Source organism: Mytilus galloprovincialis, chromosome 3, assembly GCF_965363235.1.
Source record: "Mytilus galloprovincialis chromosome 3, xbMytGall1.hap1.1, whole genome shotgun sequence".
Classification (NCBI taxonomy): domain Eukaryota; kingdom Metazoa; phylum Mollusca; class Bivalvia; order Mytilida; family Mytilidae; genus Mytilus; species Mytilus galloprovincialis.
Genome location: NC_134840.1, coordinates 96,877,587 through 96,903,153, shown reverse-complemented (window position 1 = coordinate 96,903,153; position 25,567 = coordinate 96,877,587). Strand labels below are relative to the sequence as shown.

The following is a 25,567-nucleotide window of genomic DNA, read 5'->3' as shown; positions in this document are numbered from 1 at the left end:
TAGACATGGTAGAATGGTTACGGACTTATCAGGTTTTTTCGCCATTTCCGCACTAATCGGGTTCAGCAACAGACTTATCATGTTTTCATATGACAACATTTGGAATAAGTGATTATTTCTTTCAATTTGTATTAAAGCAGAATTTATATTTCCAAATAAGCTTGCTGTCACGGAATGGGGAAATTATTTATTTTGCTGAATATCTAGTCATATACTCATAAGAAGCTACGATTTAGTTTAAATTGTTTCCACCAATGTGGTACCCCAACTTGAAAACAAACATTTTTCATGGAAAGATGTCCAATTGAAGCGTATTTTAAGCTTATTGTTTTCTTCTCCAAGTAAATATTTGGTTATTATTCATTAAATTTAGACATTTTCCCTTTCGTAACTGTTTCATGCACTATTAAGGTCTTAAATGATGGTTAATTTGGAAAATTTGTGGCACCAGACTCTGTGTTTTTGGCACCAGACTTTTTGTGCGCAAATGAATATGGAAACTCATATCTTCTCAGTCAGTCAGTATGTTTTTACTCTGCCTCCATGGTTTTTCAACACTTCTTACTTTATACATTAATCACACATCACTAAATTAAATTCTTTATTAATTCACAAGCAAATGTGTGGAATTCTATCAGTATTCGGCCTCATAACTGGGACGGGTTCTAGTCCAAATAATTATGACGTCTGGGAAGGCTATTCTAAATGCTTACTTTGACGCCCTTCTGCGACCATGTAAGGCATCAAAGAAAGCCTTTCAAGACATGATAGTTATTTGAACTAGTAGGTATAAAAAAGAAGATGTGGTACGATTGCCAATCAGATAACTCTCCACAAGAGACCAAAATGACACAGTAATTACCAATTATATGTCACCATACATGTACATCCTTCAACAACTAGAATATGACTAGCAAGGCCCATACCGCATAGTCAGCTATAAAAGGCCCAGAAATGACAATGTAAAACAATTCAAACGAGAAAATAAACGGCCTTATTTATATATGGACCATAATTTGCTATTGGGCTCCGTTTCCTATAACTATAGAAAAGTGATAAAATTTGAATTACTGTAAGAAAAGTTGTAACTACATCTAAAGATGCCATTATTTTTATTAACATACAAGTGTATGCTACTCTTCCCTAGAAAAAAAATTGAAATATACGAATTTCAAAGATTCTACAACCGTATTTTTGTGTCGTTTCTCGCGTTACTTTTTGCTTCCGAAGAGCATAACGCTGACTGATTTATAGATAATCGTCACCGGCAAATTCGTAACTTTTGCTTTCAAATAACAAAGAACATCGACCAATAAGAATAGTGAGAAGAAAATGCCGAGAACTATAAGTATTTATGTAGCAGATGTAAGAACAGTGGCGTGATTTTTTTGTCCGATTTCGTAACGCAAATTTTAGATGATGTTATCTGCTTTGTTGTAATAGAATTCTTAAAAACAATATGCAAATATGAACTCTCGCGAGATGTTCAAACAGGTAAATCAGAGATGATTTACATTCTTGTTTTGATCTTCGTAATAATTAAGTAAGAAAATGACGTTATCGTTATGCGTTACATTTCACACGAAACAGAAGTCCAGTTATTTATTAAAATTGTTTTTGTCCTTAAGTTCTAATCATTTCCGGTCATACGTCAAACATGTGACTAACATGTGATCACGCCCTTACAGCCGGACATACGATATACTAGTTCTAAACATTGTTTTTGTTTCCAACGGGATGTTAGCAAACATAATCTGTAGACTTGTTTCGACTTGTTTAAAAAAGGAAAATACAATTTTCAAAGAGATTGCGCCGGGGGTCTATTATTATTCCTATGTGCATAATGTTACATACGATCTTGTGTGAAAATAAATGCCCAATGACTTGACAAAATCGATTTCAAATTTGACCGACGTTTAAACACACTACGTTTCCCAATAACGATGTAAAGGGTCCTTGGAAAATTCAATCGAAATTACGTCTCTTATCATGGTGCCGATGTTCGTTGGATTGATTTTGCTTCAGCAGTAAATATTACTGGATATTTTAGGTGAATAAAGATAATTAAATGAAAAATGCATATTAATATACCGTTACACTAGGAAAGTACAAAGTTGGTAACTTTGTCACAATTTTTAATTATTTTTTTTTATTCATGTTCTGCAAACACTTTTCAGAAACGCAATAAACTTGTCAAAGGAAAAGTAAACTTTTACCAGGCATGACTTGAAAGGAAGTACTTTATTGATTTTAGCCCACTAAAGTAGGTTAAAATGTGGAAACCATGTAGATGGTGTACAGGTCACAAATATCACATGGCGCCTATTTCAAAGATTTTAATTCTAAGTTAAAAGTTTTTTTCTTTACTGGATTTAAAGAATTTTACATTGCCAATGATTTGGAATAAATTTTATATAATTGGAATTTCAAAACCAAATATAAATATATTTTTTTGGCCAAAACATCAAGATACAACGATTATGGTATCCTGTATCAATGAAGAAAATATGGAAAATTCTGAATAAATTGTACTAACTGTTTTCAAAACAAGCACATATTTAGGAGTTTTATAATACTGTTACATTTAAGATGGATTTTAAGAAAAAGTATACTGTTCAGATTATTTTAAGCAGATTTTGCAATAAAATAGAACTAAAAAAATGCTTTCGGTTTCTTATGGTTTCCTGTCACGTTTAAAAAAAACTTTAATATAACATTGAAAATAGATTTTAAATATTAACATGAAGCAAGTAACACTAGTAATGGTGTTTATTTATGCCTTTTGAATTATATTGTGCAAAATAAAGAAAATAAAGATTGGTTTCCTGTTTGGTTTCCTGTCACGTAAACGGTGAATCAAAATGTATTAATTTTTTCTCGAAAAACTCAATTGTTCCATTCATACTATTCTAACACCAACACAACCCACAAAATAAAAGTTAAAATTTTAGAACTTATAAAAAAGGATACAAAAAGAAACCAAAGGCCGAATACCAAATTATGGTCCATATAAAAAAATGAATGAAAAACAAATGTGTAACACATAAACAAACGACAATAACTGAAGTACAGGCTCATGACTTGGGACAGGCACATACATACATAAATAATGTGGCAGGGTTAAACATGTTAGTTGGAACAGTGGTATAATAGAACACCATAAGAACGAACTATAAAATTCAGTTGAAAAAGGCTTAACTCATCAGATGGACAAAAATACAAGTGGATGTGGCTGGGTACTTGTACATCCCAACAACAAAAAAACACAAGGAACTGATCTGCGAGTACTCGCTGTTAATTGACAACTAATTTAAAGTCACTAACAACTACTTCAAAATTCATGCATCTAAGTAACATGCATCAAAAATTGTTTTTTCAGGACTGACACATAAAGCTTCTCTCATACATGCATCATTATGAATATTTCTATTACGCCGGAATGAACGTGTTTTTTCGAAACATTCGTCAAAAGACCTTCACATGTTAATCTGGGCAGAAATAGACCATTTGTGTTTTGTTTGGCATTGCTTGTGATCCCCATACCGATGTACTTCTTTACTTAAAAAAATCAAGATTGCGGAAAAATATTTGATCGTGAGATGTTCCAGACTTGAATATTCTAGCACACGATGTCATATACATGGGGTCAAGTTAAAAAATTTTATTTTTCATTTCCCAAACAAACAAAACAAACAAAAACATCATTTTTTACCCTGGGAAAACAATAAAAACACAATAAGTCCTGTGCTAAATAAACATAAATAAACTCAACAGTTTGGTGCCAAAAAACACGCCATTTTTGAGAAACCCAATTAGTCCGCTGCCAACCAATTTTGATATAAAAGCTTTAATATACGATATTTTAAGTTTTTGAATGCACACAAGTGGTTCTAATATGTATTTTGTATGAAATACCGGAACACAAAAAGTCCACATTCTTATAAATTGTGTATTTGAACGGAAAACACACCATTAGTAGCTGTGTTCGGCCTGTTGTCCTGTTTAGTGTGGAGCTTTTTGAAAAAGCCAAGAGTGGTACCGAAGAACATGATAATATACCGTGATCATATAAACATAAACACTAACGACTTCTTTTGGTCTATTTGGCTCATTTTGTGTCACACTGTCTTAAAAAAGATAAGTCTGATGCAGAACACGATTAGTGTGGAAATGCCGACAAAAACCCGTTAAGTCCGTTACCATTCTACACCCTGATTTCATGTGCCAGAAAATACGACAGCTCAACGTCTGGGACATTAGATGTCCAACAATGATGTCAATGGATATACGTCACGTCATGATGACTGTTACATTTGTGGACCCACAATTTTTCTTTTATTTGAAACAGATACTGCAATGTGATAAAGCTTGCATACATGTAAATTAAAACATGGACATACATGTACTATGTCTCTCTGGCACAGTCGGTGTGGACACATGTGTCCCTCTGTCAGCATGAGGTTTACATTCAGTTACCTTATTTATTATAAGTTATAACTTTGATTTTCAATTTATCCATTGATTATACTTTTGATTCATATTAGTTATTTATTTTCAGATTTTCCACTTTAAGACAAGAGATGGTTGATGACAAACTAAGCACATCATTACTTGTAAATTAAGAAGAAGAAAACAGAGATTGTAAAAATGTTTAAAAAGTATGAATAAGCTAGATTACAAGTTGTTTCATAATCCCATCTATATAGATATAAATTCAAGAAGCTTTTTTAATATGATAAAATTCTGTGAACAACTCATCTGAATTAGTATTTCATAAAAATTTGTCTGCAGAGCACAGGACTAAAATTTCATCAGACTACATGTAGAAATTGAATATTTTATATTGGAACTCAAGATGTTTTCAGTAAAGTAATTAGACTATTATTAGTTTCTTTCTTTGTTGATTGTTTGAAAATCTTCTCCTTTCTTGAATATTTTCCTTATTTTAATACATGTCATACTTTTTTATATGACCGCAAAAATTTTAATTTTTCGTCGTATATAGCTATCACGTTGGCGTCGTTGTCGTCCTGCGTCGTCATCCTGCGTCGTCGTCGTCTGAATACTTTTAGTTTTCGCACTCTAACTTTAGTAAAAGTGAATAGAAATCGATAGAATTTTGACACAAGGTTTATGACCACAAAAGGAAGGTTGGGATTGATTTTGGGAGTTTTGGTCCCAACATTTTAGGAATTAGGGGCCAAAATGGGCCCAAATAAGCATTTTCTTGGTTTTCGCACTATAACTTAAGTTTAAGTGAATAGAAATCTATGAAATTTTGACACAAGGTTTATGACCACAAAAGGAAGGTTGGGATTGATTTTGGGAGTTTTGGTTCCAACAGTTTAGGAATTAGGGGCCAAAAAGGGGCCCAAATAAGCATTATTCTTGGTTTTCGCACAATAACTATAGTATAAGTAAATAGAAATCAGTGGAATTTAAACACAAGGTTTATGACCACAAAAGGAAGGTTGGGATTGATTTTGGTAGTTGAGGTCCCAACAGTTTAGGAATTAGGGGCCAAAAAGGGGCCCAAATAAGCATTATTCTTGGTTTTCGCACCATAACTTAAGTATAAGTAAATAGAATTCTATGAAATTTAAACACAAGGTTTATGACCATAAAAGGAAGGTTGGGTTTGATTTTGGGAGTTTTGGTCCCAACAGTTTAGGAATAAGGGGCCCAAAGGGTCCAAAATTGAACTTTGTTTGATTTCATCAAAAATTGAATAATTGGGGTTCTTTGACATGCTAAATCTAACTGTGTATGTAGATTCTTAATTTTTGGTCCCGTTTTCAAATTGGTCTATATTAAGGTCCAAAGGGTCCAAAATTAAACTTAGTTTGATTTTAACAAAAATTGAATCCTTGGGGTTCTTTAATATGTTGAATCTAAAAATGTACTTAGATTTTTGATTATTGGCCCAGTTTTCAAGATGGTCCAAATTGGGGTCCAAAATTAAACTTTGTTTGATTTCATCAAAAATTGAATAATTGGGGTTCTTTGATATGCCAAATCTAACTGTGTATGTAGATTCTTAATTTTTGGTCCCGTTTTCAAATTGGTCTACATTAAAGTCCAAAGGGTCCAAAATTAAACTAAATTTGATTTTAACAAGAATTGAATTCTTGGGCTTTTTTGATATGCTGAATCTAAATATGTACTTAGATTTTTGATTATGGACCCAGTTTTCAAGTTGGTTCAAATCAGGATCAAAAATTATTATATTAAGTATTGTGCAATAGCAAGAAATTTTCAATTGCACAGTATTCAGCAATAGCAAGAAATCTTCAATTGCACAGCATTGTGCAATAGCAAGAAATTTTCAATTGCTCAGTATTGCGCAATAGCAAGAAATCTTCAATTGCACAGTATTGTGCAATAGCAGAAATATCTAATTGCACAATATTGTGCAATAGCAAGAAATTTTCAATTGATTGGAGTTATCTATCTTTGTCCAGAATAGTAGTTGAGTCAACTTAAATCATTGTTTTATACAATATACAATGTATATTCACTTTTACTACCAACTGATAAATTAAAACAATCTTTACCATTCAGTGATAACAAGCACCTTTTGTTACATTTTTATTGAGCCTGCAACTTTTGTTGCAGAAAGCTCGACATAGGGATAGTGATCCGGCGGCGGCTACGGCGGCGGTGTTAGCTAACTTCTTAAAAGCTTTATATTTTAGAAGGTGGAAGACTTGGATGCTTCATACTTTGTATATAGATGCCTCATGTTACGAAGTTTCCGTCAGTCACATGTCCAATGTCCTTGACCTCATTTTCATGGTTCAGTGACCACTTGAAAAAAAAGTTCAGATTTTTTGTAATGTTGAATTCTCTCTTATTAGCTCACCTGGCCTAAAAGGCCATGTGAGCTTTTCTCATCACTTGGCGTCCATCGTCGTCGTCGTCTGTCGTCGTTAACAATTTTTCAAACATCTTCTCCTCTGAAACTACTGAATGGATTTGAATGAAACTTAAAATGATTGTTCCTTAGATTATCCTGCACAAAGTGTGTGCTTCGATTTTTGATCCGTCAAAAAACATGGCCGCCGTTACTTAAAATAGAACATAGGGGTCAAATGCAGTTTTTGGCTTATATCTCAAAAAGAAAGCATTTAGAGCAAATCTGACATGGGGTAAAAATGTTCATTAGGTCAAGATCTATCAGCCCAGAAATTTTCAGATGAATCAAACAAATCATTGTTGGGTTGCTGCCACTTAATTGGTAATTTTAAGGAAATTTTGCAGTTTTTGGTCATTATCTTGAATATTATTATAGATGAAGATAAACTGTAAACAGCAAAAATGATAAGCAAAGTAAGATCTACAAATAGGTTAATATGACCAAAATTGTCAATTGACCCCTTAAGGGGTAAATGTCCTTTAATGACAATTTTTCACAATTTGTTCATCATATTTGCTAACTTTAAAAAATCTTCTCCTCTGAAACTACTGAATGGATTTGGATAAAACTTAGCATGATAGTTCCTTAGATTATCCTGCACAAAGTGTGTGCTTCGATTTTTGATCCGTCAAAAAACATGGCTGCCCTTACTTTAAATAGAACATAGGGGTCAAATGCAGTTTTTGGCTTATATCTCAAAAACGGAAGCATTTAGAGCAATCTGACATGGGGTAAAAATGTTCATTAGGTCAAGATCTATCAGCCCTGAAATTTTCAGACGAATCAAACAAACCATTGTTGGGTTGCTGCCACTTAATTGGTAATTTTAAGGAAATTTTGCAGTTTTTGGTCATTATCTTGAATATCATTATAGATAAAGATAAACTGTAAACAGCAAAAATGATCAGCAAAGTAAGATCTACAAATAGGTTAATATGACCAAAATTGTCAATTGACCCCTTAAGGGGTAAATGTCCTTTATTGACAATTTTTCACAATTTGTTCATCATATTTGCTAACTTTAAAAAATCTTCTCCTCTGAAACTACTGAATGGATTTGGATAAAACTTAGCATGATAGTTCCTTAGATTATCCTGCACAAAGTGTGTGCTTCGATTTTTGATCCGTCAAAAAACATGGCTGCCCTTACTTTAAATAGAACATAGGGGTCAAATGCAGTTTTTGGCTTATATCTCAAAAACGGAAGCATTTAGAGCAATCTGACATGGGGTAAAAATGTTCATTAGGTCAAGATCTATCAGCCCTGAAATTTTCAGACGAATCAAACAAACCATTGTTGGGTTGCTGCCACTTAATTGGTAATTTTAAGGAAATTTTGCAGTTTTTGGTCATTATCTTGAATATCATTATAGATAAAGATAAACTGTAAACAGCAAAAATGATCAGCAAAGTAAGATCTACAAATAGGTTAATATGACCAAAATTGTCAATTGACCCCTTAAGGGGTAAATGTCCTTTATTGACAATTTTTCACAATTTGTTCATCATATTTGCTAACTTTAAAAAATCTTCTCCTCTGAAACTACTGAATGGATTTGGATGAAACTTAGCATGATAGTTCCTTAGATTATCCTGCACAAAGTGTGTGCTTCGATTTTTGATCCGTCAAAAAATATGGCCGCCCTTACTTTAAATAGAACATAGGGGTCAAATGCAGTTTTTGGCTTATATCTCAAAAACGAAAGCATTTAGAGCAAATCTGACATGGGGTAAAAATGTTCATTAGGTCAAGATCTATCAGCCCTGAAATTTTCAGACAAATCAAACAAACCATTGTTGGGTTGCTGCCACTTAATTGGTAATTTTAAGGAAATTTGGCAGTTTTTGGTCATTATCTTGAATATCATTATAGATAAAGATAAACTGTAAACAGCAAAAATGATCAGCAAAGTAAGATCTACAAATAAGTTAAATATGACCAAAATTGTCAATTGACCCCTTAAGGGGTTATTGTCCTTTAATGACAATTTTTTCACAATTTGTTCATCATATTTGCTAACTTTAAAAAATCTTCTCCTCTAAAACTACTCAACCAAATTCAACCAAACTTCAACTGAATGATCAGTAGGGTGTATAAAATAAAGTTTGTGTTTTATTTTCTATTTTGTCTAAAAACATGGCCGTCATGGCTAAAAATAGAACACAGGGTAAAATGCAGTTTTTGGCTTATATCTAAAAAACTCCAGCATTTAGAGCAAATAAGACTGAAGTTAAAATATTTATTAGGTCAAGGTCTACCTGTCCTGAAATTTTCAATTTGCAATTTGCAAAAAAAATAATTTGTTGTGCTACTTCCAAAAAATAGAAAATATTCTGACCAGAAAAAAAACCATGTCCCCCTACAAGTTAAATGGTCCATGCCTAACTGTTAATGAAATCATTTAACTGTTTTGCTGTTATTGGAGCCCCTTGCCCCTTCTTTGCAGTGGAATAAATCCAAATCATGAATGAAGAAATTCGAAAGAATAACAATTTAATAATGTAACAATAACAATTTTATTGTTAAAATTCTTTTATTGTAACTATAATGTAATAAAAATAACGTCCTGCCGCTCTTCTTGTATGCATATTATATTAGAAGGAAACGTGTATACATGCTTAATAAATGATTAGTTAAAAAAATTGTCTTGATCATTTTTGTCGAGCCTGCAACTTTTGTTGCGGTTAGCTTGATATAGGGATAGTGATCCGGCGGCAGAATTGAATAACTATATTTGGTATGTGCGTTCCTTGCAAGGCCCTCATGCCTGTCGGACAGTTTTCACTTGACCTCGACCTCATTTCATGGATCAGTGAACAACGTTAAATTTTGGTGGTCAAGTCCATATCTCAGATACTATAAGTAATAAGTCTAGTAGATTTGGTGTATAGAAGAACTGTAAAGTGTACATGTCCAACTGGCAGGTGTCATCTCACCTTGACCTCATTTTCATGGTTCAGTGGTTATAGTTAAGTTTTTGTGTTTTGGTCTGTTTTTCTTATACTATATGCAATAGGTCTACTAAAATTGGTGTATAGAATGATTGTAAGGTGTACATGTCTAGCTGACAGGTGTCATCTAACCTTGACCTCATTTTCATAATTCAGTGGTCAAAGTTAACTTTTTTAGTTTTGGTCTATTTTTTTAATACTTTATGCATTAGGTCAACTATATTTGGTGTATGAAAATATTTTATGATCTATATGTCGGTTACGCAGGTTTTATTTGAACTTGACCTCATTTTCACAGTCCATTGCTAAGTTTTAAGTGTTTGTGTTTTGGTCTCATTTTCTTTATTTATAAACAGTAAGTCATATATATTTGTAATATTGAAGAATTGTTAGCTGTACATGTTTGCCTGGCATGGTTCAATATGTTCAATAAGGCATTGTTTACCACGTGAGCGATTCAGGCTCTTGAGAGCCTCTTGTTATAAGTAATAGGATAACTATATTTGATATGTGCGTACCTTGCAAGGTCCTCATGTCTGTCAGACAGTTTTCACTTGACCTCGACCTCATTTCATGGATCAGTGAACAAGGTTAAGTTTTGGTGGTCAAGTCCGTATCTCAGATACTATAAGCAATAGGGCTTGTATATTCGGTGTATGGAAGGACTGTAAGGTGTACATGTCCAACTGGCAGGTGTCATCTGACCTTGACCTCATTTTCATGGTTCAGTGGTTATAGTTTAATTTTTGTGTTTTGGTCTGTTTTTTTCATACTATATGCAATAGGTCTACTGTATTTGTTGTATGGAATGATTGTAAGGTGTACATGTCTAGTGGGCAGATGTCATGTGACCTTGACCTCATTTTCATAATTCAGTGGTTATAGTTAAATTTTTGTGTTTTGGTCTGTTTTTTTCATACTATATGCAATAGGTCTACTATATTTGTTGTATGGAATGATTGTAAGGTGTACATGTCTAGCGGGCAGATGTCATGTGACCTTGACCTCATTTTCATGGTTCAGTGGTCAAAGTTAAGTTTTTGAGTTTTGGTCTATTTATCTAATACTATATGCCATAGGTCAACTATATTTGGTGTATGGAAATATTTTATGATCTTTATGTCAGTAGCGCAGGGTTCTTTTGACCATGACCTCATTTTCACGGTTCATTGCACAGTGTTAATTTTTTGTGTTTTGGTCAATTTTTCTTAAACTATAAGTAATAGGTCAACTATATATGTTGTATAGAAGCATTGTTAGCTGTACATGTCTGCCTGGCATGGTTCATCTGACCTTGACCTCATTTTCATGGTTCATTGGTCTTTGTTTAGTTATTTTGGTTAATGTTAAGTTAATGAGACAGTTGTAATAAAGCTTTATACTTAGGACTATCAACATAATATCAATGATTAGTATAGAAGGTGAGACATTTCAGCGTGTGCACTCTTGTAATATTTTATGATGTATTTAAATGAGTAGTTATTGTTGCAAACTCCATTAGAAATTTGAATTGAGATCAGTTTTGGAAAAAGGGAAAGGGGGATGTGAATAAAAATGGGGGGGGGGGGGGGGGGGTGGGGGGGGGGTGTGTGTTAAATTTTTCTCATTTCAGATTTCATAAATAAAAAGAAAATTTCTTCAAACATTTTTTTGAGAGGATTAATATTCAACAGCATAGTGAATTGCTCAAAGGCAAAAGAAAATTTTTAAGTTCATTAGACCACATTCATTCTGTGTCAGAAACCTATGCTGTGTCAACTATTTAATCACAATCCAAATTTAGAGCTGTATCCAGCTTGAATGTTGTGTCCATACTTGCCCCAACCGTTCAGGGTTCAACCTCTGCGGTCGTATAAAGCTGTGCCCTGCGGAGCATCTGGTTCATTAATATTTTGCAAATTCTGCACATGTATCTATTATTCCTTCTAGATGATGGCTAGCAAGTTGAAAACTTTTATTATAAAATTGGTTTTATTTTGTTTTACAGGATTTCAGCATCATTCTGGCAGCTGAGTAATTGGACAAATCAGAACAAAATATTTTCCTTTATTCTGATTGTTGGTGGTGGCTCCATTATAACACTACCATATGCTTATTACAAACACATGCAACTGAGCACTGGACAACAGAGAAGTGCTGAAAGACTAAGACAAATGAAGAAAATAAATAAAACAAAGAAACAAGAATCAGAAAGTTAAAAATAATGAGGTAATTACTCAAATTAGTTTTGTTATTTTCACCTACCCAAAGGGTCTCGGAAGTTGAGTGGTCTAAGCAGTTCATCTACATGTATTGTATCACTAGCTTGTTCAACTTGGAGGCTAAATTGACACATTGGTCTATTTCATCCTCTGTGTCACTTGGCAAAGTGGGGCTGAGTTGTCTTAGTAGTCTATCTACTGAATCACTAGTCAAGACCTATATCTTTATCTTCCCAAGTTTCTAATAACTTCTGCTCTTTCAAATGTACGTTCAAATTTCTATTAAAATATTGAAAGAAAAATTAAATCTTGTACTAGGTTATTGTTTTTCTTTAATTTGGCCCTGTACCTTCATTCATGGCCCATCGACTTAAAATATTATGCATATTTGAAATGTTTAGATATTGCCATTTCAATTTTAACATTTGCATTTTACTTTCATTTTTACAAAAGCTAGTCATATCTTTGTAAAAAAATAAGAAGATGTGGTATAAATGTTTATGAGACAACTATCCACCAAAGTTCTAATGAAGCTAATGCTCAGTGTAAAATGTCATCAAATATAGTGACCCCCATGTTAAAATGAAAATAGAGCATGTCATGAAAGAGTTATTTCCTATTTTTTCTGTAAACATTTGCTTATTTGAAAAGTTTAAATATATCTTTTTATCGTGTAAATGTATATTGTATCTAAGAATATATGAGCATATAGGATAAGAATATTTCTGAAATTTTATTCAAAATCATGCACAATCAGATACTTTCAATGTTTTTTCTGACAGGAAACTAGTCTAATTAAGAGAAAATTCTAGTTTAACTGGAATCATTGATGTCATTTTAAAGAACCACTGTTTAATAGAGTTTAATTTACACGTTTTTATTCTAGATAATTATGGACCAATCAGCAGCTGGAACTTTACAATTACAGAACCTTGTGAGTCCTGATATAGTCAATGCCCAGAATCTACTCCTGAAGATAACATCATCATGTCGCGGAGGATGTATCCAGATGGTACAGAATTCTGTTGGAGGTCATCTGACCATGACCTCTACCTCTTGTCGTCTGCTACAATCATTGTCTGTGTCTAAACCTGTCATTCGACTCATTGTGACAGCCGTTGAAGGTCATCTTCAACACTTTTCCGATGGAGGACATTTTGTATCTATGTTAACTGTTTTATTATTGACTAAGTCTATGAATCTTAATGTTTCCAATTCTTATTTATCAGAGGTATATGACAGATTTTTAACAATTATTGTTGAAGACATTACTGCTGATTCATTAAAAATTAATATAGATATTTCCAGTCTTAAACAAATGACTAATTTTGTGAAAACTATAATTGGTAGAAAACCATTGTGTAAACTTAATCCGTATGATTTAGATAACTTTTCTAAGCTTCTTGTTCAAGTATTTGCAAATTATCTCCCTTGTGAGGGAAATTCTGGTAGCTGGGAAGAGAACATATATATAATTCCAGTTGAAGGACTTCCTGTTTCTAATTCTGAATTATATCCAGGATTGCTATTGCAAGGTTATCAACTTCCTCAGACTGCAATGAATAATTTAAGGAAAGTTAACAATCAGATCCCTGTTGCTGTGGTAACCGTTTCCATGACAGGTGATACAGAAGAAATTATGGATGCAGAATATGAAATTTTCAATGATTTGTCAGAAGAAAAAACAGTTTTAAGTAGAATAATGAAATTTTGTGACAGATGTGCAGAATTAAATGTTGGGGTCATTTTCTGTCAGAAAGTTATTCATCCTTCAGTGAAAAGTTACCTGTATAAACAAAATATTTTACCTGTAGAACGTCTTGGCTCACAAATGATTCCATTCATACTGAAATTAACAGGTTGGTAGATAATTTACTGAAGGGTCCATTCACATTACAAAGTACAGTCAAACCTTGTTGTGTCAAATTCGGTTGTGTCAAAAACTGGGACCAAACTTTGACATAACAAGGTCGACTGTTGTTTCCTTTACCAGCCATGTTGGTATCTTCTAATTAACATTAGTTGACATATATACATTTCCTTTCACAGCTATAGAATTATTAGGTAGAATTGTTAGATAAATGAGTAGAATATTTCATGTTTTACGAAAAAGACAAAACTAGGCAAGATACCATAAGCAAAGATAGAATAAATAACCACATGTTTATAAAATGTAGACAACACTTTTGAAAGAAAAAGAGGAAAAACAAAACAAAAGTCTGCAAAACAATATAAAGATTTAACAAAATGAACCACATAAAAACTTGAGGTATAAACTCATATAGATAAAAGATTAGGAAGAAAAAAAGGACAACTTTCTTCATAAAAAGAATTGCAATACAATGTGTCGAGAATTTAAACTTTTAGTTTTCACTGAATATTTGTTCCACATGCTAGCCTATAGTATTAAATCAATACTTATGAATATTAAAGTAGCACCTATGACAAATGTATGATTGCCTGAACTAGAGATTCTAAAAGATTAATTTTAAACAGAACTTTCCATGTTTATTTCAGGAGCACAATCTTTGAGAAGTTTTACTGTATCATTATCAGATATTGGACACCTAGATTCTATAGAACATCAAACTATCAACAAAAAGAGTTATCTTTTCCTGAAGAATCAGGAATCTCCTGTAGCAACATTAATGTTAACCAGTGATCATGAAGAATCGGTACAGGAATTAAAGGTTGGTTTATGTGGTGGTGATGTATTGATGGTGCACATCTACTTTCATTCCATTAATATTTTTGAAATGTTTTATCATTGAGAAAGGGATTAATGAAAGTATGAGTTGTAGCAAGCTTTCTCCAATAATTAGTGGGCATGTTTTTAGAAAATTAAAATATTTCCTGAACAAATCTTCAGATCTAAATGACCTGAATATATCACACTCCAGAAAAAGTTATACCTGAGAATTTTTAAAAACAATTTTTATAAATAGACATTTATCCATGATTTGATATGGATTAAAAAATGAAAAAAACAACATGTTAATATTTACACAACACATAGGAGATGGCAGACATCTTTAAATGGCTGTTCCACAAAAATATACATTGGACCCTGGGAAGGCACATCAAAATCTCAACTAAGGTTGGGTGTCATATATGTTTTTGCATAATGGAAATGTAAGTGTAATTTACATTAATTTACCTCTACAGGTGGTTTCTCCATTTTAAAAATGCCTTTCCTAGGTACCATGTATGTTGTAATTGAATAGTCTTCAGTAGTTGCCTATGAAATAGAGATCAATAATTCTGAACAGTTTTTGTCAAGCCTGCAACTTTTGTTGCAGAAAGCTCGACATAGGGATAGTGATCCGGCGGCAGCGGCTACGGCGGCGGCGTTAGCTCACTTCTTAAAAGCTTTATATTTTAGAAGGTGAAAGACCTGGATGCTTCATACTTTGTATATAGATACTTCATGTTACGAAGTTTTCGTCAGTCACATGTCCAATGTCCTTGACCTCATTTTCATGGTTCAGTGACCACTTGAAAAAAAAGTTCAAATTTTTTGTAATGTTGAATTCTCTCTTATTATAAGTAATAGGACAACTATATTTGATATGTGCGTACCTTGCAAGGTCCTCGTATCTGTCAGACAGTTTTCACTTGACCTCGACCTCATTTCATGGATCAGTGAACAAGGTTAAGTTTTGGTGGTCAAGTCCATATCTCAGATACTATAAGCAATAGTGCTAGTATATTCGGTGTATGGAAGGACTGTAAGGTGTACATGTCCAACTGGCAGGTGTCATCTGACCTTGACCTCATTTTCATGGTTCAGTGGTTACAGTTAAATTTTTGTGTTGTGGTCTGTTTTTCTCATACCATATGCAATAGGTCTACTATATTTGTTGTATGGAATGCTTGTTAAGTGTACATGTCTAGCGGGCAGATGTCATGTGACCTTGACCTCATTTTCATGGTTCAGTGGTCAAAGTTAAGTTTTTGAGCTTTAGTCTTTTTATCTAATGCTATATGCCATAGGTCAACTATATTTGGTGTATGGAAATATTTTATGATCTTTATGTCAGTCGAGCAGGTTTTATTTAACCGTGACCTCATTTTCACGGTTCATTGCACAGTGTTAAGTTTTTGTGTTTTGGTCCATTTTTCTTAAACTATAAGTAATGTGTCAACTATATATGTTGTATAGAAGCATTGTTAGCTGTACTTGTCTGCCTGGCATGGTTCATCTGACCTGGACCTCTTTTTCAAGGTTCATTGGTCTTTGTTTAGTTATCTTGGTTAATGTTAAGTTTATGTGACAGTTGTAATAAAGCTTAGCTTTATACTTAGGACTATCAACATAATATCAATGATTATTATAGAAGGCGAGACATTTCAGCGTGTGCACTCTTGTTTATAGTTTCAAAATAGATTACTCTTATTTTTCAGACAGTATGTTCAAGTGCACTACATTCCATGGAGAGATTAGCTTTCTCATCATATGTACTTCCTGGAGGAGGATGCTGGGAAATGAAGACATGTTTCAATCTCAGGAAAAAAGTATTACTTCTTTCAAAGATTTTCTACGATATCAATAATTAATTTATTTTTGTGGCAAAAATTCTGTGTGTTCTAGATATATAGTCAATACTTTCTCATACCCAACCTAATATGTACAATGTATCAGTATCAAATCTTTTTGTGTCCCTGTCGTATCTCTCTACCTTTAGTTTTTCTCAACCAATTGTAATGAGACTAGAACACAACGCTTATTACCACAAAACACAGATCAAGTTTGAATTAAGGTGGTGTCATAAGTAGAATACATAAATTTAGTATTTAATCATTAAAAGTTGATAAAACATTTTCCTTGTTGGATGGCAAAATTAATATGAATAAAGGTGGATGTTTATATATTTGCATTTGTATTTTTTTATATGTTTTGTTTTCACAGGTGCTGTCTGAAATGCCAAGTCTTGTTGAAGAGTTTTATTGTTCAAAGTCTGCAATATTATCAGCATTAGATGTGGTTTGTAAAAGTTTACAGAATATTGCAAAAACAGTTGTCAAGGACTCTGAAGAAGGCAAGACTGATTGTACCTACCATCATTTTTGGAGAGTTCCAAAGGAAGCTGAAGAAGGGGAGGTAATTTGCAGTTGTGGTATTTATTGTTTGGAGAATACAGAACTTGTAGATTTAGACTATGTGGATATAGGTAACCCAGTGAATAAAAAACTACAAGAAGATTACAACAGTTCTGTGATGAAGAGAACTATTGTGATAGATCAGTTAGACATGTGTGTCAATGCTGTAAACACTTCTTTCCTCACTGCTAATGCATTACTAACTACAAACTTGTTTATATGTGATTCTTGATACAGGCAGTGGACAAAAGTATTCATTCAGATATTATCTGTTTGTATTTTGTAAAAAATGGTTGTTTTCTTTCTCAAAATAATCACAGAGTTAATCGCAAACAAGAATTTTTTCAAGAAATATATTTCTCGAGTTTTATACTCATCTGATTTGCAGACAAGGTAGCCAATTTGAAAAAAAAAAGAAGTTTAGTGAACAATATTGTTACATAAATTTTGATAAAGAGTACCTTGTTAATGGTGCAATTATGAAGAATGGAAAATTACAAGTTGATCATCAGGTTTTATAGAAAATGTAAGATGAAAATAAAATATAATTTCAGAATATTTATGTCCACTCACTGTATTAATAAATGGGTGGTTGAATGTGTTTAATTTATATTTTGCTAATTGTAAATTCAGAAATTATTGCGATGTTTTTATTATTGCCAAAAATGTGACGGTTTTAATCGCAATAATTTGAATTCATATTTTGATTTTATAAATATATATATATATATATGAATTAAACAGTATTTTTCTTAATATCGCAAAAATTAAAATTGCATTTTAGTCTAAAATGACAAAATTGCAATAATAAATGCATGCATTAATTTCTGAAATTACAGTATTTTAATGAGTGGTTGAATGTGTTATAATTCATATTTTACTTATTTGATAGGTTATTACACCATATTTTGCTATTAGTTTTAAAAGTAGATGAGTAATATGATATAAATGGTCTCCAAGCAGGTATCTCCAAATAGAATTTTTTATCATTGGAAGTCATATTTATTGTGTGAATCAGCTGAAAAAAATATTTAGCATATAAAATATAGGATATACCTAAATGCATTTTGTGTTCTGTCATATCCTATATTTTATAATGTTAATGTAATAAAAGAGTAATTGTATAATCTATTGTATGTTAAATCAAGATGAATATAGAAAAATAATATGGGAAAATTGGTCGGTCATAAATCTGGATATCCCTAAAGGCTACTTTATAAGTCATCTTTAAATTCATATATGGTATACCTGTAGATTGTTTAATTCAGTTCTATCATGAAAGCATTGTGAACAAGTCTTTGTTTTGAATTTTTCTTTTTTTAAAGAGTCATTGAATGTTATACTTTGTACATTTATTGTTTTGTGTTACAGTATTTTTCAGTTATAAAGATTTTGGTATTTATTGTGTCACATGACAAAGAAGCTGTTGCAACATGTGTATTCAATATTTAAGTTGCTGTTAGTTATTATAGAATAGGATATAAATGTTTAAATAAGCAGTATTACTTGCATTTGAATCCTAGATTTGTTTTTATTTGCAATGGTTTGTGTGTATTTGTTTTAATATTCTGTGTTTAATTATACAAAAAGGTTCAATAATTCTGGCTTGACATTTATCAAGTTTTGTTAGCATTTTGTTTTCACGAAAAAGTCAAAAATTAATAGAAATAAATTCAGCCTTTCTTAAATTATTTCTGCTTTAGTTTGACAGAAATCAAATTTTTACTAAAAAAATTCAAAGGGAGGTAATCACAATTGAGCTTAAATCACCAAATTGAGCTATATAAGCCTGTACTGCTGATTTTCTGCCAATTGTAATGAATTTATTTTCATGCAACTTTACATATATAACTGTAAAACATAATGTTGAGAAAAAAAATTGTTCTACATTGCCAGTCTTTTTAGCATCATTCTGAGATTAATATGGTTAATCTTGAAATAAAATCATATTGATTTAATTACTTGAAGTTGTCTATTTTTTATATGCCTAACAACAATACAACTTTACACTTAGACAAGGTTTAATTTTAAAATATGTCGAGGGTCATGGGCTAGAGGAGAAACCAATTATGTCTCGCTTGACAGAGCCAAAATGCAAGACAAAGGTATGCATTTTCGGCTTTAGCAGCAGCGGCAGTATCAACAATGTATTAGTTTGTGGTGAACCACAAAATGTAGGTCAATCATATTTGGTATGCAGTTGTATTAACATTGGCACATCTCATTTCCATGGAGATTATTACTGATTTGTCGAAGGGGACTTTAGGTTTGGATTCCGTCGGTTTGTTTGTCCATCTGTCAGTCAGGCAAATCAGTTTTCCACACTTTTTTACTTCTTGCTTGCAGATATTGATTTGATATTTCGTATATTGTTATATCATTACAAGTTACAGATCAAGTTCGAATTTTGTTCTGGTCTGATGATTTTGAGCAGAGTTATGGTCCTTGAACTTAAAAAATTCACTCAAATATTTAGTTTCTTGCTCTTTTTTTCGTCATCCTTGGGGATATTGAATTTGATATTTGGCTTATTGTTTTATAATGACAATTTACAGATCAAGTTCAAATGATTTTGTGCAGAGCTATGGTCTTTTGGCGTCATGCTTGAATATGTTGATTTGAAAACGGGTTAGTAAAAGCCATACAACTTACAAAGATAGCAATTTCATTGTTTATGTGATTCAATATTGCAAAGAAATATGTTCAAAAAGTTTTAAACTTCACCAATTGGATGTCTATACAGGTACAAGCGATATTATAGTAATAGAAATATTAAAATAAAAATGTACCCAAAACTTTGTCTAGCAGATATATATCATACTTTAAAAACATAATGGATGAATTTGACATTGCGCAGATGTCTCCATTGATTGCCTAAATTTGTGACTAAAGGATAAATATTAAAGGAAGGGTGTTAAAAAGGAGGAAATTTTACCATTGTGAGAAAACTTCAAAATGTATCCAAACAAAAAAATCACCTGTATAGGTACTGTGGTAGAATAACAGAATGCTTTATGGGAGGAATGCATTGGAAATATCCAAGACAGTCCTCAGGTATATTAATAAAAGCACTCTATGCTTTGGATTGTCACAAAAAAATCAACTGTATACAGGTTTTATACTATACTTGATTGGACCTCATTTATTTTTTCAAATTCTTTTCTGCAGTCCTAAATTCTAACAAAAGTGCACACACTGAAATGTTTCGCCTTCTTTATTACCCATTGATATAATTATGTTGATAGTTCTAAATATAAAGCTTTTCTACAACTTTAAAATAAACTTGACATGATCCAAGAAAAATGAGCTCAAGATCATATAAACCAAACAAGAAATCATGTACATCTTAATATAGTTGACCTTTAGATTGCTTATAGTTTCGAAGAAACCGACTTAACCAATAAAACTAAACATTGACCAATGGACCATGAAAATGAGGTCAAGGTCAGGGCAGACATGTACAGCTTACAATCCTTACATACAACAATTATAATCATCTACTAGCTAAAGTTAGAACCAGGTGCTCCGCAGGGCGCAGCTTTATACGACCGCAGAGGTCGAACCCTGAACAGTTGGGGCAAGTATGGACAAAACATTCAAGCGTGATACAGCTCTGAATTTGGATTGTGATCAAATTTTTGACATTACATGGTTTTTTTTACACAAAACAAATGTCAAGATTTTACAAATCAATTAAAGATTTCTTCTTCAAACTTATTTAAATCTAAAATTAAATAGTTGACACAGCAATGGTTTCTAACACAGAATGAATGTGGTCTAATGAACTTTAAAAATTTTTTTTTGCCTTTGAGCAATTCACTATGCTGTTGAATATTAATCCTCTCAAAAAAATGTTTGAAGAAATTTTCTTTTTATTTATGAAATCTGAAATGAGAAAAATTTACCCCCCCCCTTTTTTTCACAACCCAGTTTCCCTTTTCCAAAACTGATATCAATTCAAATTTCTAATGGAGTTTGCAACAATAACTACACTTTTAAATACATCATAAAATTCTAAAATGTAAAATAAAGTGTTTGTTATCACTGAATGGTAAAGATTGGTTGGTAGTAAAAGTGAATATGCATTGTTTATTGTATAAAACAATAAAAAAAACTTCATCAGCAACATTTTATATTGGCAAATTTCCAATGAAGTTATTTACATAAAGTTATTGGCAAATAAAAATAGAAAATGACATCATAGTCATGTCTGGAAAATGTCCAACATACATTATCTAAAAACATTTTAGATAAGATAAGGAAAAAAAGCTTCATCAGCAACATTTTATATTGGCAAATTTCCAATGAAGTTATTTACATAAAGTTATTGGCAAATAAAAATAGAAAATGACATCATAGTCATGTCTGGCAAATTTCCAACATATATTATCAACTACTATTCTATACAAAGAAAGATAACTCCAATTGAAAATTAATTGCTTTTGCACAATATTGTGCAATTAGATATTTCTTGCTATTGTGCAATACTGTGCAATTGAAAATTTCTTGCTATTGCACAATACGTACTTGATATGGAATCCTGATTTGGGCCAACTTGAAAACTGGGCCCATAATCAAAAATCAAAGTACATGTTTAGATAAAGCATATCAAAAAACCCAAGAATTTAATTTTTGTTAAAATCAAACTTAGTTTAATTTTGGACCATTTGGACCTTAATGTAGACCAATTTGAAAACTGGACCAAAAATTAAGAATCTACATACACAGTTAGATTTGGCATAACAAAGAACCCATTTATTCAATTTTTGATGAAATCAAACAAAGTTTAATTTTGGACCCCCATTTGGACCAACTTGAAAACTAGGCCAATAATTAAAAATCTAAGTACATTTTTAAATTCAGCATATCAAAGAACCCCAAGGATTCAATTTTTGTTAAAATCAAACTAAGATTAATTTTGGACCCTTTGGACCTTAATGTAGACCAATTTGAAAACGGGACCAAAAATTAAGAATCTACATACATAGTTAGATTCGGCATATCAAAGAACCCCAATTATTTAATTTTTGATGAAATCACATAAAAATTCAATTTTGGACCCTTTGGGCCCCTTATTCCTAAACTGTTGGGACCAAAACTCTCAAAATCAAACCCAACCTTCCTTTTATGGTCATAAACCTTGTGTTTAAATTTCATAGATTTCTATTTACTTATACTAAAGTTATGGTGCGAAAACCAAGAATAATGCTTATTTGGGCCCTTTTTTGGTCCCTTATTCCTAAACTGTTGGAACCAAAACTAAAAAAATCAATCCCAACCGTCCTTTTGTGGTCATAAACCTTGTGTCAAAATTTCATAGATTTCTATTCACTTAAACTAAAGTTATAGTGCGAAAACCAAGAAAATGCTTATTTGGGCCCTTTTTGGCCCCTTATTCCTAAAATGTTGGGACCAAAACTCCCAAAATCAATCCCAACCTTCCTTTTGTGGTCATAAACCTTGTGTTAAAATTTCATTGATTTCTATTTACTTTTACAAAAGTAAGAGTGCGAAAACTAAAAGTATTAGGACGACGACGACGACGACGACGACGACGCCAACGTGATAGCAATATACGACCAAAAAATTAGAATTTTTGCGGTCGTATAAAAACTTAACACTGAGCAATGAACCATGAGAATGAGGTCAAGGTCAAATAAACACTTCGAGACTGACATGTACATCATAAAATATTTCCATACACCAAATATAGTTAAACTATTGCATAAAGTACATGCATAAGAAAAAAAGACCAAAACTCAAAAACTTAACTTTGACTACTAAACCATGCAAATGAGGTCAAGGTCAGATGACACCTGCCAGTTGCATGTGTACACCTTACAATCATTTCATTTACTAAATACAGTAGACCTTTTGCATACAGTATAAGGAAAACAGACCAAAACACAAAAACTTATCTATAACCACTGAACCATAAAAATGAGGTCAAGGTCAGATGCACCTGCCATGTGGACATATACACCTTAAAATCTTCCATACACCAAAATACTATTGGTTGTTGTATCTGGGATCTATATACAAAGCATGAAGAATCCAAGTCTTCCACCTTTTAAAACATAAAACTTTATAAAGAAGTTAGTTAAACAGCCTGATTACTATCCCTATGCTTAGCTTTCTGCAACTAAGTCCCAGTCTTGACAAAAATCACTCTCAGAAGAAATAATTTTTCCTCCAGTTCAGATGGTACCAGTCCTACAGATTTGATGATGGACCTGCATATAGCACAATAACATGCTGATGCAATATGAACCTGGCTTGGGACTAGACCAACAAGCTGAACCAGACTTTTTAAATGTGTCACATGTAGTTAACAATTGCAAGGTAACAGTCTTACTAAGGTAAACTTATCGATGCTCTTAAAATGATACCAATTCAACACTGTAAAAAGATCTTTAAATATTGTTTTTATTGGTATATAATCAATATTGATTTTTGCTACGAGTAAATTAAAACCAAACTAATATGATTGTTATATATATAATATATACACATTCATGGTTCTACTATCTGTTGGTACCTATATTTTGGCATTGAAAAAGGTCATGTTTTTCTTCGACTGTTAATGATGTCTTTACACTAGATCCATTGGATGTTGGGTGTATACCGATTGATAATTTAGTCAGGCACATGATTTGTTTTCTTAGTTGTTCTTTGCTTTGAACTAGCTAACTGTAATATACTCTCAGATCTTGGCTTGGTGTCATTTTTGCAGAGGTGATGTACCTTGCAACAACCTATTTGTGTTTTTGATCCTTGTTTTTCTGCTTTAAATTTGTATCTACAAATGTAACTGACATGCCTCATGATGGTTTTTATAGTTTGTTAATATATTGTGCTGTTACCATGGTTACACCACTGTCTTAGGTTAGGGGAGGGTTGGGCACCCGCAAACATGTTTTACCCTGCCACATTCTGTAGACGCATGTCCTAAGTAGGGAGCTTGTAATTCATTGGTTAACTTGTTGCTGTATTATATAAAAAATAAATCTTTTCAATGTTTTGAACATTAATCAATCTGTTATTAGTTGACTATACAGTATCAGTTTTGCTAATTGTTGAAGGCACCATACAGTGACCTATAGTTGTAACTTGTTTAGTTGTTACATGTATTTACTTTGTCATTTGGTCTCTGGTGAACAGTTATTGGCAATCATACCCTATTTCATACTTGTTCTTAACATCATTTTTAACTACTGTATGCTCATGATGCTATAAAGCAAAGAAGCAGGAAATGTACCATTTTTTACAAGTCTTTGTTTGGGAATTAAACTCACTCTTGAGACAACACCTACAACCAAAACCACAGTTGCAGTTCATATATTAAAAAAAAATACAGTTAAAGTATAGATATTATTTATATTACAGCACATGAACCTTGTTACAAATGTATAAACTTAAATTTCAATTAGTAACACATGCACACACGTTTTTATTTTGGACTTTTCAGCATCATGAGCATGTTCAGAAGATGTACAAATCTTAGCTTTAATGAATATTGAATTGATAGTTATAGCTGTTTGCTAAATGCCCATTCATTAATCACACAAATCGTCTTTGTACTGTCCTTCACAGATTCATGGAATTAAACTGAGTTGTCAACTTGTTAGTTCATATAATTCCCCTATAATTTCTCTATATGTACAATAACTTGTCAATCTAATGTTCCTTCTAAAAAGGCATAGCCATCTCTTGAATCGAGCACTACATCAAGGTCTTTTCTTTGTAATGTTTTTCGTTTACTGTTTAATGTGGTTACAACTGCGTCTTTAGAAATTGCTCCGATGAAAAGTTCTGTTGCTTTACAAAGTGCGACAACTGCTTCCTGGCTCGCCAAAGTAACATCAGGATCGGTTTTCATTATCACCTTAATGCGGGATAACGGCAGTCTCATTAAACGTTCATTTGAATTAGGTGACTTAGATTCACTAGTCCCTGAAGGTTCAGTTTGATCTTGTGTGCTAGAGCTTTGTTCTAATGTTTCTTCTTGATCTTCATGTGTTTCAGTTTCTTCATGAGTGCCATTCTCGATTGCAGGAATAGTATCTGATTCTTCTTTTTCTGATATAGATTCATTTTCTAAGTTTGTTGTTTTATTTTCATCACTGTTCTTTAAATGACTTATGTCTGTCTCATCTTTTTGTGATATTGTTTCTGTTATGATTTCCACAGTTTCTCCTTCTCCCGCCATTTTATAGAATTTGAGAATCAAATGCGGACCAACTCTGCAATTTAATTCGATTGTTCAAACTTCTACTTGCAAGGCTTCATTTATGGTAATTTATAGATTATTTCTATTTTAATAATAATTGATAATCTAATAAGGTTACCGGAATATGGTAATATGTGTTTCACGTGTCTTTTTTCATCATTAATATGT

At 32.2% G+C, this 25,567-nt stretch overlaps 1 protein-coding gene across 2 annotated transcripts; it reads left to right on the top strand.

Annotated features, from left to right (window-relative positions):
* The first annotated feature begins 4,558 nt into the window (after positions 1-4,558).
* On the top strand, positions 4,559-17,588 carry LOC143069479 (molecular chaperone MKKS-like). Of its 2 annotated transcripts, none has more exons than XM_076244131.1 (6): positions 4,559-4,658; positions 11,856-12,076; positions 12,956-13,928; positions 14,587-14,759; positions 16,474-16,584; positions 16,979-17,588. In XM_076244131.1, exons 3-6 carry the CDS (start codon positions 12,962-12,964, stop codon positions 17,399-17,401), a joined length of 1,674 nt encoding a protein of 557 aa, XP_076100246.1. In that variant the 5' UTR covers positions 4,559-4,658; positions 11,856-12,076; positions 12,956-12,961; the 3' UTR covers positions 17,402-17,588. The 2 variants fall into 2 exon arrangements, with proteins under 2 accessions (XP_076100246.1, XP_076100245.1); XM_076244130.1 differs by having other exon boundaries at positions 16,456-16,584.
* The last annotated feature ends 7,979 nt before the right edge of the window (positions 17,589-25,567 follow it).

Coding starts and splice junctions, on each gene's coding strand:
- LOC143069479 (XM_076244130.1), top strand. CDS start 12,962: ATGGACCAATCAGCAGCTGGAACTTTACAATTACAGAACCTTGTGAGT. Junction 13,929..14,586: donor ATTCATACTGAAATTAACAG/GTTGGTAGATAA, acceptor TGTTTATTTCAG/GAGCACAATCTTTGAGAAGT. Junction 16,585..16,978: donor GTTTCAATCTCAGGAAAAAA/GTATTACTTCTT, acceptor TTGTTTTCACAG/GTGCTGTCTGAAATGCCAAG.